The 15,832-nt window shown below is 34.2% G+C and overlaps 1 protein-coding gene across 2 annotated transcripts in view; it reads left to right on the plus strand.

Moving 5' to 3' along the window:
* The window catches only part of LOC124457481 (fatty acyl-CoA reductase 1-like), a 31,586-nt gene that overhangs the window by 3,290 nt on the left and 12,464 nt on the right, over nucleotides 1-15,832 (plus strand). For both annotated transcript variants that reach the window (XM_047007720.1, XM_047007719.1), the window contains exons 3-10: nucleotides 6,169-6,344; nucleotides 6,689-6,761; nucleotides 7,042-7,148; nucleotides 9,485-9,662; nucleotides 11,353-11,397; nucleotides 12,486-12,604; nucleotides 13,309-13,376; nucleotides 15,168-15,249. In XM_047007720.1, the coding sequence (XP_046863676.1) occupies nucleotides 6,169-6,344; nucleotides 6,689-6,761; nucleotides 7,042-7,148; nucleotides 9,485-9,662; nucleotides 11,353-11,397; nucleotides 12,486-12,604; nucleotides 13,309-13,376; nucleotides 15,168-15,249 (848 nt within the window). The remainder of the gene's footprint in view (nucleotides 1-6,168; nucleotides 6,345-6,688; nucleotides 6,762-7,041; nucleotides 7,149-9,484; nucleotides 9,663-11,352; nucleotides 11,398-12,485; nucleotides 12,605-13,308; nucleotides 13,377-15,167; nucleotides 15,250-15,832) is intronic.

Consider the following 15,832-nt stretch of genomic DNA (forward strand, 5'->3'; position numbering starts at 1 on the left):
TACACTTCACATTAAATAACAATGACAATACAGAATTGACACCCACACATTACAACTAAAATCATCACACCTAAATCACACATCACAACTAAAAACATTTCACTTCAGACTAATTCACAACGGCAATACACATTTTCAGTACACACAATACAATGACGTAAGAACCAGATAACAAATACGGCTAACCATTGAGTTCTATAATAACTGGAAGGCTAACTTGGACGCCATCTTTGAAGCCTGCATGAGCGCCGCCATTAAGGGTACGGAGGCGAAATACATCACTTCGAAATTGCCGGATTTTTTGCAAAAAACAGTGGTCTTCGAGCCAGCTTAATGGCTAAAAACCTTAAACAAAGTTTGGACTTTAATATAAAACAAGTTTGAACGACATTTGTACATGTTTAAGCTTCTTTTTAGAAGGATGAAAAGCGAACTTTGTTTTGGCACGTGAAAACTTGCCTTATAACTTGAATACAAAACTGACATCCCTCGTTTTTTTTTCATGAAAAGGATGTAGAACACACTTGTCTATCCTTAAAATATTGTTTGAATCTTTGAAAATGAAGCTGTCAGGGCAAAATACGCTGTTTTTCGGTAATTTTTATGTTTCCGAGCAAAATTAGCTGGCCCCAGTCCTTTTTGAAAGTTCAGAGCATAAACAAAAAGAAAAACACTTTGCAAAATATTTCAAAAAGTTAGCAAAAAAATATTTTGAGTTAGTTTTAAAAAAAACTGTTATGCCATATTTTTGTGTTATCATTAATTGCACCATTAAAGAGTCAAAAGGGTCAATACCCACTTAAAAAAAAAGACAAAAACACAATTGACACTCCATATTCATAACTTTTGAAACACTTAAGTAGAAATTGTAATGTAATACAAGTATGAAAAAGATTATTAGTCTAATATTATAGAATCATATATTTTCACAAATATGACCAATCATTTTAAACACACATCCTAAAATTGAATATATTACATACACATTTATCATCATCTGTATTACAAGAAAAAACTAATTTTACAATCAATATGATATACTATAAAATTTTGATACAGGATATAGCTTTGCTTGCTTTATAATCATTTTAAAACCCTGTTTCAAACCACTGAGGATGAGGGTTGCTTTATGGCATTTATGTAGAGCAGGTTATATTAGCAATACTTGTCATGTTGTACACTTGGCTATTTATTTATAAGCATGAACTTGCTGATAAAATGCTCAATACACAAATATGAATGCATGTCAAATCTTCCACCAGTTCTTAAGAAGTGGGAGAAGTAAATGACAAGAGCCAACAATCACCCACAATTCAATCACTCACATCATTTGTTTATTTCGTATTTTAATTCGGGGCAAATTTAGGTCCCGAATTAAAATACGAAATAAACAAATGATGTTTTTGTCATCTGCTTCGAGTTTTGGATTCTTTTTAGTAAGTTTTTTTTTTGTTTTTTGTACGAGCATCATGAAAATTTGTCATTTTAAAGCGTTAGTTCTTGTTTTTAGCGAGCTTTTATTACGGTTATATGTTGTTTATAAACTCCGTAGGCTTTAATGTATGTCTTAATTAAACTATACGCAATGAAAACTTAAGTTATTCTTTTTTGTTTTTCTGTTTTTACAACTCACCTATTCACATAGCTTAACCATTTTAATATTTTTCCGGTATGGATGAGAAGTGTATGTTTTTTTAAGTCTGTTAGCAGATAAAAGAAGAAAAAGGTCTTCTTATCAAGCAACAACTCGCAGACTTATTATTTACTGAATGAGTATAAAACCTAATAATATACATGAAAAAATTTCTCAATTCTGATTGTTTAAGAGCAGTGCAATTTTTCCTAAATACCAGTGCAAAAAAGCGGAAACACCAGTGCTGATTTTTCTTCAAAACTGCTCCTGATTGTCAAACAAAGAAGTAATATAAGAGCCAGTCAATATAAAACATTTCAAAGGCGGGAAAGTTACATTATTATAAACAAAACAATTACACTGGCTGGTGTAAGTTTTAAGTAGCTAGATTTTCTTTCGCGAACGAGTTTGAAGATCACCTTTTTAAAGATGTTTCTCGATACAAATATAAACACTGCTAAAAGTAGATACTTTGTTCTAGCGGTGTGTGTGGAAGCTATGGTGTTGAAAAGTAATATCCGACGGATTTGAAATATACGAGCCGGTCGATAATTAATAACATGCCGGGTGAAATGTACGTACGCTGAAGTTAAAAGTCAACAGAATTGAGAATTTTTTTCATATATTTTATTAGTAAGTAATAGCATGGTTTCGAGTGCAAGTTGGAATAAACATGCACTTGTGAGTTTTTTCCAAAGACTATGGAAACAAAAAGAACATTTACGAAAGTGATTCAAAGGAAAAACACTTGGAAAACAGTTTAACTATCCAGACGATACAATTTGAAACGATTTATTTTTTGAAGCTTCACTCATTGAGTGAGTGTGAGCGTGAGCGAGCTTTTAGAATGCGGGCGTAAGTGATTTCTCCGCTGCCTATCCATAGACAATTGATAATTTGTGTGTCATTTTGTTTTGTGGTTGTTAAACTGCTTTGCATACTTTGATGGTCAGTTTTGTGACAAATCATGCTATAGTCGGATACGCGTTAGCAACCTGGTTGTCCCAACTCTCACAAATAGACGTCTCTGATAGGCAGCAAGTTTGCCATTGAGTTTACGTTAAGTGTTCGAAAAGCAGATTTTTTCTTTTCTCGCCAAAGGAAGGGGGATAAGTTATGTACGGAGTAGCGTGGTGGGAACATTTCATCTTGGTAAACCATCAATAAAAATTGCGCCCCAAAATCAAGGCCGGCGGAACATTGATAATTGGGGGGGAGCTATTATTCATATATGCATGTTTTACTTTATTGGTTACTATTGAAATCAATTGTGTCAATGGATTATAGCATATGAATGTAGCCCCCCCTCCATTTATCAATATTCCGTCGCCACTGCCTAAAATTAGACAGCTTTACCAAAAACAACGCGACGTCGACGAGGACGTGAAAATGGCGTGGCATGGCGTGCTTGTATTTCGGGTCAAGTTTAGGACGGCGCTTTCCTGGATTTGAGTACGTGAAAATGGGCGATTTGACGTCGTGCTCAGGACGTCAGCTCTTGCAGTCAATTTTTTCACTTTTGAAGCGGAACGTGTATGTTTTTTTCAAGTTTTTCATAATATTTCTACTGCCAAAGTATTTTTGACTTTGCAACTGTAGGCAAAGCTCAAAATATGCAAATTTAAAAACAAAAAACATCGAGCGGGGTTTACCTTAAATGTTTTTGTATTTAACATTTGTTTTTTTTTTGCGTTTTGTCGTAGGTTGTTTTAGTTGAACACTGCTCTGTTTACTTGAATAGCTACAAACACAATCTTAACTGTTTTTAACAACCTTTCCAGTCTTTTTTCTGGCGAAATTTACAACTTGTTTCTTTTACTGTTTTGTTTCACATCGTACATATAATTATTATAAAAGCGCCTTGTTTTTAATTAAAATCCTGTAGATATCACATATTAAAGAGTTGATAATGACATGGCCGATGTCTATGGTGTCAAAACAGAAAATTTTCATCTAGAATAAGTGCATAAGCAAACTAACTTGTTTTTCTAAAACATTGCTGCGATTCGTCTTCATTGAACGACGGAAAATCAAACATATATTGAATTCCAACTCATTATTTTTTGAACAAACATTTAGGAATATGTGTTTTTCACTCGTCTCATCAAAGAAAATAAACTCTTTGAGAGTGAACTATAAATTTTCACGTCCTTGACTCTCCGTCTCAAATGCTAAACCAAAATAAGATGACATTACTACGTCGTCCTCGAACCAGTTCTCCTCAACATTTGGACGCCCTAGTTGAAGTCGCGTTGCGTTTGCTGAAGCTGTTTATTATTAAATTTAGGTAACGAGAGCCAAAGGGCCGGGTTTTGCTTCGTAGGTTTGAGGCGGAGGTTTAGGCTTCGTAGGTTTTCATTTAAAAGCTCTGAAATGACATTTCCTGGACTGTGGGAGTAAGGTTTGCCATAAATTTATTCCTGAAGAGATGGCATTGTATCATATAGAAAATTTAAATTTATGGAAAATTAATTAGAACATAAATTACTAGGGTACTGGCTTTACCATAAAGACTTATTTTATGATAATTTTGAAGCAGAATAAAATCACTCGTTAAATACATTTGCAAATGTATTTTATTTGTATTTTATGCAGGTCTCACATGGAAAATTTAGGGTTTAAAATATGCACGATTAACTTTCATATTGTCAACTGAACGTACAACAATTTGACAATGCATATCACAAGTTGTGTATATATTAATCAAGGGTGTTCTTTTATAGCGTATTTTGTAATGTTGCTTGAAAGTTGATCATATGAATTTTCAGCGACGATCAACAGTTTTATACAAGGCCTTGGTTAATTCTGATTTAAGATTTCCAAATGTTGTAATAATGTGGTCCTTATCCAAAGACATTAAAAATAGTATTCAGATATGATCATTATTGAAATAGATTACATTTAACCGTTGTTATGTTCAGTTATAGATGCACTGGTATTATGACAGTGTGTCCATAACTGCTTGTTTTACACAATAAAACCGAAAGATATTCCCATTTATAACAATCAACAAGTTGTTTTTGTTTACCCTATCACTTGGAAAAATGAAAAATTCAAGATTTTGCAAGTATCATGAGTATGTTACCTGTAGGATGGAAGAAATGCTATTGGCTAGCTTAAGTCACGTGCTAGAATGTGATTGGCTAACAGAACAAATAAGCAATGGCAAATCAATTTTGTTGAAATTTTGTTATCGAAGACTAATTACAAATCAACATTTGAAAACCTGGTTTTCTTTTTTCTTTTTGCTCAAATACGTCCACTGCTTCAACCTGGTCTTCTTCAGGTCTTCATTTGCCTATTCAATGATAAATTCTGGTAAATATTCACGAAATTATAAAAACAAGAAATTTCGGTGACGTCAATTCAGTGCGTGTTTCCTCTTATAGATCATAGCCTTAGACCAATAAAATTGCTCAAATTCCAATGATTATTACATAAAAAAATTAAAGATATACTATTGTCAATCATGCTCTTAAATAAAGAATCTCCTGTGCGTATGCTGTGCGTTCAGACTAAGCAGTTGGAAATTTGTTGTATCAATTTATCCCCTGTATGTGTCAAACTATAAACTTCTTATAGCTTATGAGCTGAAATAACGACATTATCTTAAATTCATTTTTCCCAACTAATATGAAAATTTGGCGCCTACATTGATTATTGCTTCTCCCCAAAATTGACGATTGTTTCTTTTATAAAATAACAATCAATTACGATCGGTTTGCACAGATGGCAAACTCAGTCATAGATCAATCAGCACATGCGTTATATTGTTGTTATTTTATTATTAGATATTAAATTAAAGATGTTCCTGTGTTTGTAGCAACATGGTTGTGCAATTGTATTATTTGCCTTCTTAAGTTGCTCGCGTGACTCATATACAGCTGAAACGTCATTGCGTGCTTCGAAAAATCAGGGGGGAGTAATGGAAATTGCTAAATTGGTAATAGCTGAACTTTTAAGGTCACTAACGTTTTTGTAGTTTTACGTTTTATACTTGTGGTCTATTTAACTACTCGGTTTACTGAATTTACAGCTTTGTTTGCTTGGGAAAATTTAGCATTCAGTTTGGGAATTTATTCCCGCGGACACGGAATAAATAATTGTTTACTCAGTTTGCTCTATCGGTGCTTTAAGCTAGTTAAACTTCATAAACGAAACGAATTGATTATGACAGTTACAAAATGCGATTTTATATTGGCATTGCGCTAATATGTTATCCCTATTGCTATAATCGTTGCCACACTAATTTCGTCGTTTTTTATTGAATGTTAGATGCCTCAAAAACGCCTGCAAATGAATGCTGAAATCTATGTAAATGTTTTGCAGCTGCATCTGAACGCAATTTATTCCATCCCAAACTATTTCAGTTCGCCACATGTTCGTTTTGCCTTTGTTACCAATTTAAACATTTACATTACAGTATGATTGACTTGTAACTGTGGGGTGACATCTCTTATCTTGGTAAATCGTTGAAGTTACATATTAAGCAATAACAGCACAACAACGCTCAACAAGCTACTTTTTCTATTCAGCTTTTCGCAAGAGTTCGTGAAATGCGTGCACATTACAATGACATTGTTGTCGTGATGAAAGGGGACATGTCAGAGCCAAGACTTGGGTTGTCTGAGAGCAACATACAGATTCTTGAAGAAAACGTTGAAATTGTATTTCATTCTGCGGCTACTGTTAGATTTGATGAAGAACTTAGGTATGTAAAACGAAGAAAAACATTTCATTGCATCGTATATGTGTGTTATGTCAACGTTACATACGTATTGTATTGTTTTGTATTTTAAAAATCCCAACAGATGAGCTTAAATAAAAATTTAATGTATTAATAAACCATGGCATCGGCACATTTAACATTTTCGCTATCAAAACGCTTTAGCGCTCTTTGTTAAGGTTTAGGTATGTGTTGTTTTTCTATTCAAACGATGTTATTTTGCCTGTGTCAGGTGAATCAGAATAAATGTTGAGAAGGAGAGGCGGGAAGGGCTTATATGCAGTAGATTGAATTTATTTTGAAATGTTTTTGAAACTTTTTTTAACAAGGTTGTCTTTGAAGCTGAATGTTAATGGCCTGGACAATGTTTTGAAACTTAGCGGAAATATGAAGAATCTTGAGGTTTGTATAGTTCATACCACAATGTTCCTTTTGATTGGTTATAACTGTCAATGTTCCCGTTTGTACTGCATGGTGATTTAAAAGTCAAACTTTACGGTTAACTTATTACTTGATCTCAACACTTTTAAAATGTCGCGACGTTTTCTTAATGTTTACCAGAAATTGCAATTTACCTTAACTGCTATTTACAATTAGTTTCTTGTAAAAACTTCCTATCACTGAGCTTGGAAACTGTATGATCAATGTACGATTGTTGAAAAATTTCTCTGTCTTCATTTAGGCGTTCATTCACGTCTCGACAGCCTACTCCAATTGTGACAGAGATTATATTGAGGAAAAATACTATCCACCGTCAGTTGATGCAAAAAACGTGTTGGAAATAACCTAGTAAGTTTGGAACTTAATCGACATGAAATGTTGTTTTTGGTCATTTGCTGCCCATTTATTTTTGAGCATCTGCGCCAGCATATGTTTTAATTTGTAATGTAGTATTTCCTTCGAAATTTGTATGCTCCGTTATCCGACAGTTAGCAAAATGTGTATATAGCTAATATCCGGGAAGAGAAAGATTGTCTACTCGAAAATAGCATCGATTAGACAAGATTGATTTGCTTGTAAAAGTTATTTCTATGAATATTAAGCGCTTGTTAAAACTAGAGTACCTAATTGAGACATTTCTATGGTTCCTAACTCCTTTGGTAAACGGGCGTGAATAGGTAGCTATATGGAGCATTATTAAAACTCCAAGCGGTTGATTTAAAAACTGGCATGAGAAATATTTTCATTTTAAAACAATTTTAAATAACAGTAATACGGAAATGTACCGCAATGAAAACGATCGGTGCACCGCTTTAACTGATCCAAACTCAAATAACAGAATGACAAATAACAAAAAATTTTTCCAAATGAAATCTTGGCATCGTTTCTAGTATAATTGCGAAAACAAAAATTCAATTGGTTTAATCGTTCAATTTTTATCGCGCTTTAAAGTTAGCCAGAAGCGTATTTTGAGTGGATCAGGTCCGTGGCACGTAGCAGAAGCCTAAAACGAGTAAATTTTTTGACGTCATCCAAGGGAGTCATCGACTATAGTCTATATTTATAGTATTCTTTACATACCTTTTGCGTTCAATACTTTGATAAGAAACAAATAGTATTTGCGGATGGAACAGTTGTCTAGCTGCTAAATTGACAAATAAAGTGTGCCTAAGCAACAAGCGGCGAGAGGCAAAGAGGCGACGAAGAATATCAGTTGACTTTGGTATAAAGGTAAAACAAAACGTGTCTTTTAACAATTTTGAAGGCTTCATTTGAAGCTTAAAGATTATGAGCGCCGTTTTTCAATGCTGCCTCTATGATGATAAGAAAGTAAATCGTATACAATCCGTTTGAAATAATAGAATTGTTAACTTCATGCAGTCTATCAAAATGCTACATTGTTTATTATTCAGACGACCTTGTTGTATAATGCAGATTACAATAACCACTCGCTTACGTTTACAGAACAAATTTGTCCATTTGGTATCACTTTTAACGCGTGGTGGCGTTTTCTCATATGCTGTTTGTAACCTACTAACAATTTTTGTTTGCCCAAGCTTCGTCTCGCGTATGCTGCTAGACCACTCGCTACTGTCCGTAGTGGTTGTCTTCAGTCTCTTAAATAGTATTCCCCGAAGTAAAGTTAATATTGAGCTACTTATAAGGAATATGACTACCACGAAATGCCATTGAAAATAAAAGAAATTATGAATTAGCCTTCAAATTTGATCACACTTTGTCTACCGCAAATAACATCAAAACATTGCGGTCTCCGGACTCTCTTGCATGACATCATAAACAAAGCTAGAGCCAGTCTATTTGCCGAAAACACGACGTCCGTGGGGCATCAAATTTTAAATAAAAATCGCGACAAATATTGAACGATTTTACCAAATGAATTTCTGCTTTCGCGAAAGTAGTAAAAACAATGCCTAGATTTCATTTCGCGATAAAAAATATTTGACGTTATGGAAGCTTTAAATTTTTGTTAAAAAACAAAGTGTATCATTTATTACGTGTAATACAATAAAAATACTTAAAATATTGCTATTCAGAGTTTCATGCCAATCTTCAGGCATTAGCTAAATTATACAAAATTACGAGAACGGTTGTTTCTTTCCTCTTCTTGTTGATTACTGACGCGCAATTTTTAAACGTCACGCCTGGAATGTTGACTAAATACATTTTGTGAACAGTTCACTTTGCTTGTCAGAAAGATTTTTTCATCATGACGAAGGTTTGAAGTGTCTTGCTAGTACATATGCTCGAATATTACTTGGAGGATTACGTCTGGGATAAAATCGACCATTTCAATTTGAAAATTTTTGTTGCATTCCTTCAATTTCTACACATACTTTGAAAGTTCCATGTTGTTATTCTATGTTACTGAACAATTTCTTGTGGTTTCTGTATCATTCCTTAAACGTATTTTCTATCGTTCTACCTTAAAGCATGCTGTCGCTGTTATCTGCTATTTCAACTTCGACTTTCGCTGTTCAGCGAGCAAAGAATGCACCTGCATGTTAAGTGATTGTGGTCATTCTACTTCATTTCTTCTTGTGCTGTGGTATCTATCTATTTTGCATTGCGCTTATGTTTTACTTGAAATTAGTAATCTCTACGTGTGATAATGTATGCCTTTTTTTTTTGAGCGACGGCCTGTATTTTTTATGTCTCCATTTTAGTTGGATGAATGATGGTATGATCAAAGAAGTGACCCCAGCTCTTTTGGAAAAGAGACCTAACACATATACCTTTACAAAGTCTTTGGCAGAGTCCTTGTTGTTCAAGCGCAAATATGACATGCCAATCGCTGTATTTCGCCCATCTATTGTTGGTGCCAGCCTCAGAGAACCAATGCCGGTATGTATATGTTGCTGATCACCAAAATCTATTGCGACATATTGCTTGGTAATTCCATTTCATGATCCCAAGCATGATAAAACTAAAGCCTTTGTTTTTCAAGCTCGTAATACAACTTTGGGTCTATGTCCGTCATTAATTTTTTGAAACTACAATTTCTTTAAGAATAAGTTATGAGTAAAACGCAACGAGACCAAAAATAAGAAATATCTTTATCTTTGAATGTACATCGCATGTATGAATGCAAACATTAAAGATGAGGAATAACTTAGAAATATCGAAATCGATAAATTTCTTCAGATTTTTTCATTATTTGTTCCAGACAAGAATATGTTTTTTTCCCAGTATTTGGGCTTTCATTTCATATTAACGAAACAACAAATTTGTTTTTTCTTTGTCATTTGGCGTTTCTTTTTTTATTATGTTTTTTCTCGACAACAAAACTAATTAGAAATAAAGTGACCTCTGTTTGTAAGAGCGCCTCTGTTTTTAATCATGTGACGTGCCAGAAGAAATAAAAGATGCTTACTCTGTTTGCACAGGGAGAACTCGAGAACATATCAGTGCAAGCCCGACACCCACGTAAGGTTGAGAGTTCTCACAAATGTCTTTGAGGTTTGCATAAGCCAGCGCTAACACGAAAAACATGTTTTATTTCTTTTGTATATAACAATATGAACCAATCAGCGCACTCGTTGTATTGTTGCAATTTTATAAATGTAAATGATGCAAAGATTTCCCATCACAAACATAAGAATTTTTTTTTGTGTATTTATTAATTGATCAGTGACATCCTGTACAGTTCTTACTTCAACAATAGAGCCACTAGCTTTATTTGGCCTATAAATAGCATTGGAGTGATTTAGCAAACACGACGTTTCGTCTAAAGCCTTTTTTCAACTAGCCACGTATCGTAACGTATCGTAACGAAACGTATCATGGCGCATGCGTGCTTGTGCCTATTGACCATCAAATTCAAGCGCCATGTTACGTTTTGCTACGATACGTTACGATACGTGGCTAGTGGAAAACAGGCTTTAGACGTTGTAAAAATGGCGTGCATGCGCCTTTTACTTCCGCTTCAATCTACGACGGCAGTCGTTTGACGACTAAGACGTGAAAACATACAATTTGACGTCTTATCAACGACGACTGAAACAAACTCAATTTTTGAGCTGGAACAAGGATATACCTTTAATATTTACATCTCAAAAGATTATAAGGCCTACAAATATGTATTTAATTAAATCCTGCAAATGTTTGATTCCTAAAGCGTAAAAAACGTAAAAAAAACGAGGGGTCTGCTCTAATTTTGGGGGTTTCCTTGGAGTCTAAACAAATTTAGTCACAAAGCCGCATGTCGAAGATTTTGCTTTTGCTTATATTTATTTTAAAATAAGTATACTGCAGTATGTTTTTTATGCTAAAAAAGTTAGTATAAAATGATAGAAAAAATGATGCAGCAGAAAAATTTTGAAATGGATGAAACTTGTTTAATACTATTCTTCGACGAAGTTCAACAAAAAGTCTGCTAAATCATAAATACTTTACGACTTGGTGGCGTCCTAGACCCAGATCGCTCGCTAAAATTTACGACGTCTTAGACGAAACGTCGTGTTTGCAAAATCCATCTATTATCTTGTTTGCACTTTTGACTTTTTTAATAATGACCTTGTTTTATTCTAAATAGGGCTGGATTGACAATTTCAATGGTCCTAGTGGCTTGTTCGTGGCGGTATGGTTAACTTCTAGTTTTTTTAAGTAAATGTAAAAGTATACCAGTCAATTAAATGTACACATTTTCAGTGAGAAACTTGTAGTTGATGATGAATCTCATGATTCAACTGATTATCAACTGGGCACATTTTTCATTTTTTTCTCAATGAATGAAATTTAATTTAACTCATTTTGGGAAACGTTGATTGTTTCATTAGTCCACATGTCCGCAGTAAAACCTGTTTGAATAAGATGATAAAGTTTCTATTTACGTATAGATTTGTGACATGTTCACTTTGAAGACTTCTGATAAAGTTCGTTTGAAAATTTTATTGTATTCTTAAAGATATGATTTTGTAGGATCAGTCGCATATATGTTTGTATCTTTTTTACATACTTTGTAAAAAAGAATCCAGACCTTCATTTCGTGAATTCAAAATTGAATTTTAGTGCAAAGTTTCCATGCGCTATTTTGATGAGTAAAAATTCAAGTGAGTCATACATGGTGTCTGGGGTGTCTACAACAACATTCATTTTACATTTGTCAGTTATTTGGTGATGTCTTACCAATGCATTACAGATTATGAAAGAATAAATTCTCATTCACATTAACTCACATCAACTAAGACATTTATTTGACTGTTTGCAACATAAACAAACGATTTTTCAACACCTCAAGATCAAGTTAACGCGTTATATGAACGTCTCGCCCATTGAACTAAGGCTACCTTCGCCCGGAAGTGTGAAGCTGAAGTTGGCAATATTGCTCCATAAAAACTTCAAAGAAACATGCACAAATTGTAATTGCAATTAAAAATACTACTACGAATGATTGTGCCATAAGCAGGACTGTTCAGTTCGGAGCATGCTCTTCTCAAATGAATTCAGTAAAACACTTTTAAAAATTAATATCACTTTTGCAGCCTTTAAAGCGGCATAGCTAGGCATAAGTCATCGCAACGATTTTTATTTGGAATGTTGAACTACATTTGTCTTTTGAAACTTTGCACTATCCTTAGATCTCTAGTTAACATATGTGTCATTCATGCACTATGTATGTCCAAAAAAGTTTGGTGCTTCCGTACTAATTTTCATTCATATTTTCAGGCTGGTAAAGGTGTGCTGCGGTCAATGATCGGTGATGTGAATGCTGTGTCGGATATTATTCCCGTGGACATTGCAGTTAACATGATGGTGTGTATTGGCTGGTATACTGGTACTAAACGGTAGGTAATTGAGCGCATGTGCGAAGCTCGTTCTTATCGTTTTTATGATAAATAGTTATGAATTTTGTGTTTAAAGCGCCAAATTAGGGTCAGGGAAATAACCTCTTTAGATAGTTCAATCGATTGTAAGAACACTTGCAGTTCGTTTGGTTGGTCGAAAATTTGATATTCATTGGATTTTTGGCCAAGAATTACGTGACTTTGCATCGGATGTGACGTAAAAGGAGAAAATGCAGTTTAGCTTTTAGAGGCTGTTTAAATGGTCCTGTCTAACCGAGATTCAGCGAGACGTGAAAGGATTTCGAAGCATTAAAAAGAGTCAAAACTTCAAGCGGAAAAATTACAACTGTTTGTTAAGCGCTACTCGTCATTCCTGTTGTAATTCTCAAATTATGCCAAATTAGTATGCCAAAATGAAAACATTTTAAATGCTTTGCGTATTTATGAAATCAGAACATTCTGAAAATGCTCAAGAAGATTTATCTGATGATAAGTATTTATCTTTTCCATTGGCAAAAATCATTCATCGCTTCGCCTAATCCCGGCTACCGGGGCTCATGTATTCAGCCCCTTAAACGTTTTCTTTGATTCTGGGCTTAGCGATGTCCTCAAACGATGTCCTCAAACTATGCACTTATGCGGTTTGATGTTGTCATTGCGTTTGAGATTAACTTGTAATGTCTTTTTACTTACTTATCTTATAGACCACAAAACATTCCGATATTTCATTGCACGACTGGTTTGTTAAATCCTGTCACATGGGGTGATTTAGGTAAGATAAATTGGTGCATGTATTTTTGTGTAGAATCTAAAATACGATGTTGTTGTCTATTAATACTTATTGTCTTTATAATTACGTACTTAGTTCCCCCTTATAATCACGTATTTTTACCTTGTTTTGAATTTTGAAAATTCCGATGTTGTAACCTGTTTCTACTCTCCATACTTTCTCTTTAACAAGTTTTACGTTTGACTTTCGTTCTGATGCAACTTGCGGGAGTGTTTCTCGAGTATTGCGTGTGCCGAATGCATCTATAACAAAAGATAATGTAGAATTTGTCTTATTTTCTTCGGGCTTGTGTTTGACTTGAAAATTTGTGCGAAACTACAAAGTCATAAAGGGTTGATATTTGCATATTTCGAACTTTGCGACAATTACGATGCTTAAATCGTTTAACAACAGGGGGGAGATTGTTTATTATTCAAAAAATACTCGCTTACGTTTTAAAGGGTAAAAAAACTCTCCAAAGAGCTGCTGAACCAGTGCTGTGAAGGCGAGGGAGTGCCTTATACCACAGAGCTCTTCTTTTGCTTTGTACATTGGGGGTTTGTTTTACGCAATTCGTGCTTGTTATAGTTAAAACTTGAAACGTAGTTACCTGTCAATGCGTGTAAGACTTCACCGTATGATTTCATTAATTTACCTTGAATCGGTGAGCTTCCCTTGTAAAATTTAGATTTACATGCCTTGTGCATTACATCGAATATTGCGATTTTAGACTTGATCGAAAATATATCCTGGATATTATATCATCTACGTCTATTCGACGTCGTGTGTTTCCGTAAAGCTATTAAATGAATTAGTATTAAAAAAGTTGCCTAATAACGTATTTATAGTCTCTCAAAAATGCATGTAAAATATAGCTACAGCGTGTATAAAAAATGTACAGTTAGGAAAACGTTACTATATTCATCATCGCACAAGATTTTCAAAAATATTTGGTGGAGATAGATACTTGGACATCTTATAGTTCATGCTTGTAACACTAAAATTCTTGCAAATGTAGCAACCCTTTTTAGATGTGAATTTAGTCACCAAGAAGTACATTTGAAATAGTTTCCGCACAAAGATGACACTGCTTAAAACCTATTAAACACATAGTGTTAAAATATTGAACGTAATAAAGTAAATGGTTTGAAACCGGGAGTATCGCTACATGTTTATAAATGATGATCGTCCAGGTTGGTATAGTCCTGAGAAGGACAGTTTTTGTTGTTGTTGACTGACGTTTCGACAACCTTAGCGGTAGTCACCTTCAGAGTCAAATGAGTTTAATTTGACTCTGAAGATGACTACCGCTAAGGTTGTCGAAACGTCAGTTAATAACAACAAAAACTGTCCTTCTCAGGACTATACCAACCTTGACGATCATCATTTACAAACATGTAATATTGAACGTGTTGTTCAAGCTAGTTAAGTTTCAGGAAATTTGGGTAATGCGTACGCGAACGCTCATCTTCCAAATCTCAGGTTGTCTTGGATTATTAATGGCATTTTTCTAATCCTTGTCAATTATGCATAAATTTGATTTTAATTTGATGCAACTTTGTGTGTAATGATCAACAATTTCTTTCATTTTTTCAAATATCAAGAGTCATGCAAATTTTACATATACTCTGGCCACTGAATAATTTACGTTGAGCAGCAACTCGATTAATTAACTCGTTGTCGACCATGTAGTTGTCACTGCATTTCTAAAACTGCGCGTGATTTTTGGCATTTTTTAGACAACCACTGGTCATTCAATTTTAACTCATAACAAAATTGAACTTTGTTTTACAGGTCGTATTGTATCTCCTTATTTGTGGGAATATCCGTTTGAGAAAGTGTTCAGACGGCCAAATTTTGCTTTCGAAGCAAAGGAGTAAGTTTATAATTTAATTGAAAATATGTTGTCTCTCAATTCTGTTTTTGTCCATTTCTTTTATGGAACATCAAGCTAGTTTATACATTGCTCAAACAAGCTTTTGTTAATCTAAATATAATGCTCTGTTGACCGAAGCATATGTCAACATCTGTTAAAAGGACTCTTGTAGCTAATTGCTGCATAATTACTTTTGTTAAAGTATTCGATAGAGCTCTCTCTCTCCTTCGGCACCATAGTTGATTTTTATGGATTATGTTGTCCTATATTGTTAGCTAAGTTTACTTTTACCGCCCACGTTAAAAAATCTCACTCACACTCATATTTTCATTCACTGAATGCGACAAAAAAATCACGTTCTGTCAATCATGACAAAGTTATTTGTGCATTGATGGCAAGCTTTGCTCTACTTCAAATCAAACAATTGGTGGAATGAAAATGCTGTCTTCGAATACTTAAGGAGGTGAATTTAAAGCATCACTCCGTAAGTGTTAGTGTGAGTGAGCTTTTAGCATACGAGCGTACGTTTTTTTTGCTCTCCTAACTTTGGTGACCACGGGACAAAAAATGATTTTGAGCGCTG

This window comes from Xenia sp. Carnegie-2017, unplaced genomic scaffold (assembly GCF_021976095.1).
Source record: "Xenia sp. Carnegie-2017 unplaced genomic scaffold, XeniaSp_v1 HiC_scaffold_6, whole genome shotgun sequence".
In the NCBI taxonomy this organism is placed as follows: Eukaryota; Metazoa; Cnidaria; class Anthozoa; order Malacalcyonacea; family Xeniidae; genus Xenia; species Xenia sp. Carnegie-2017.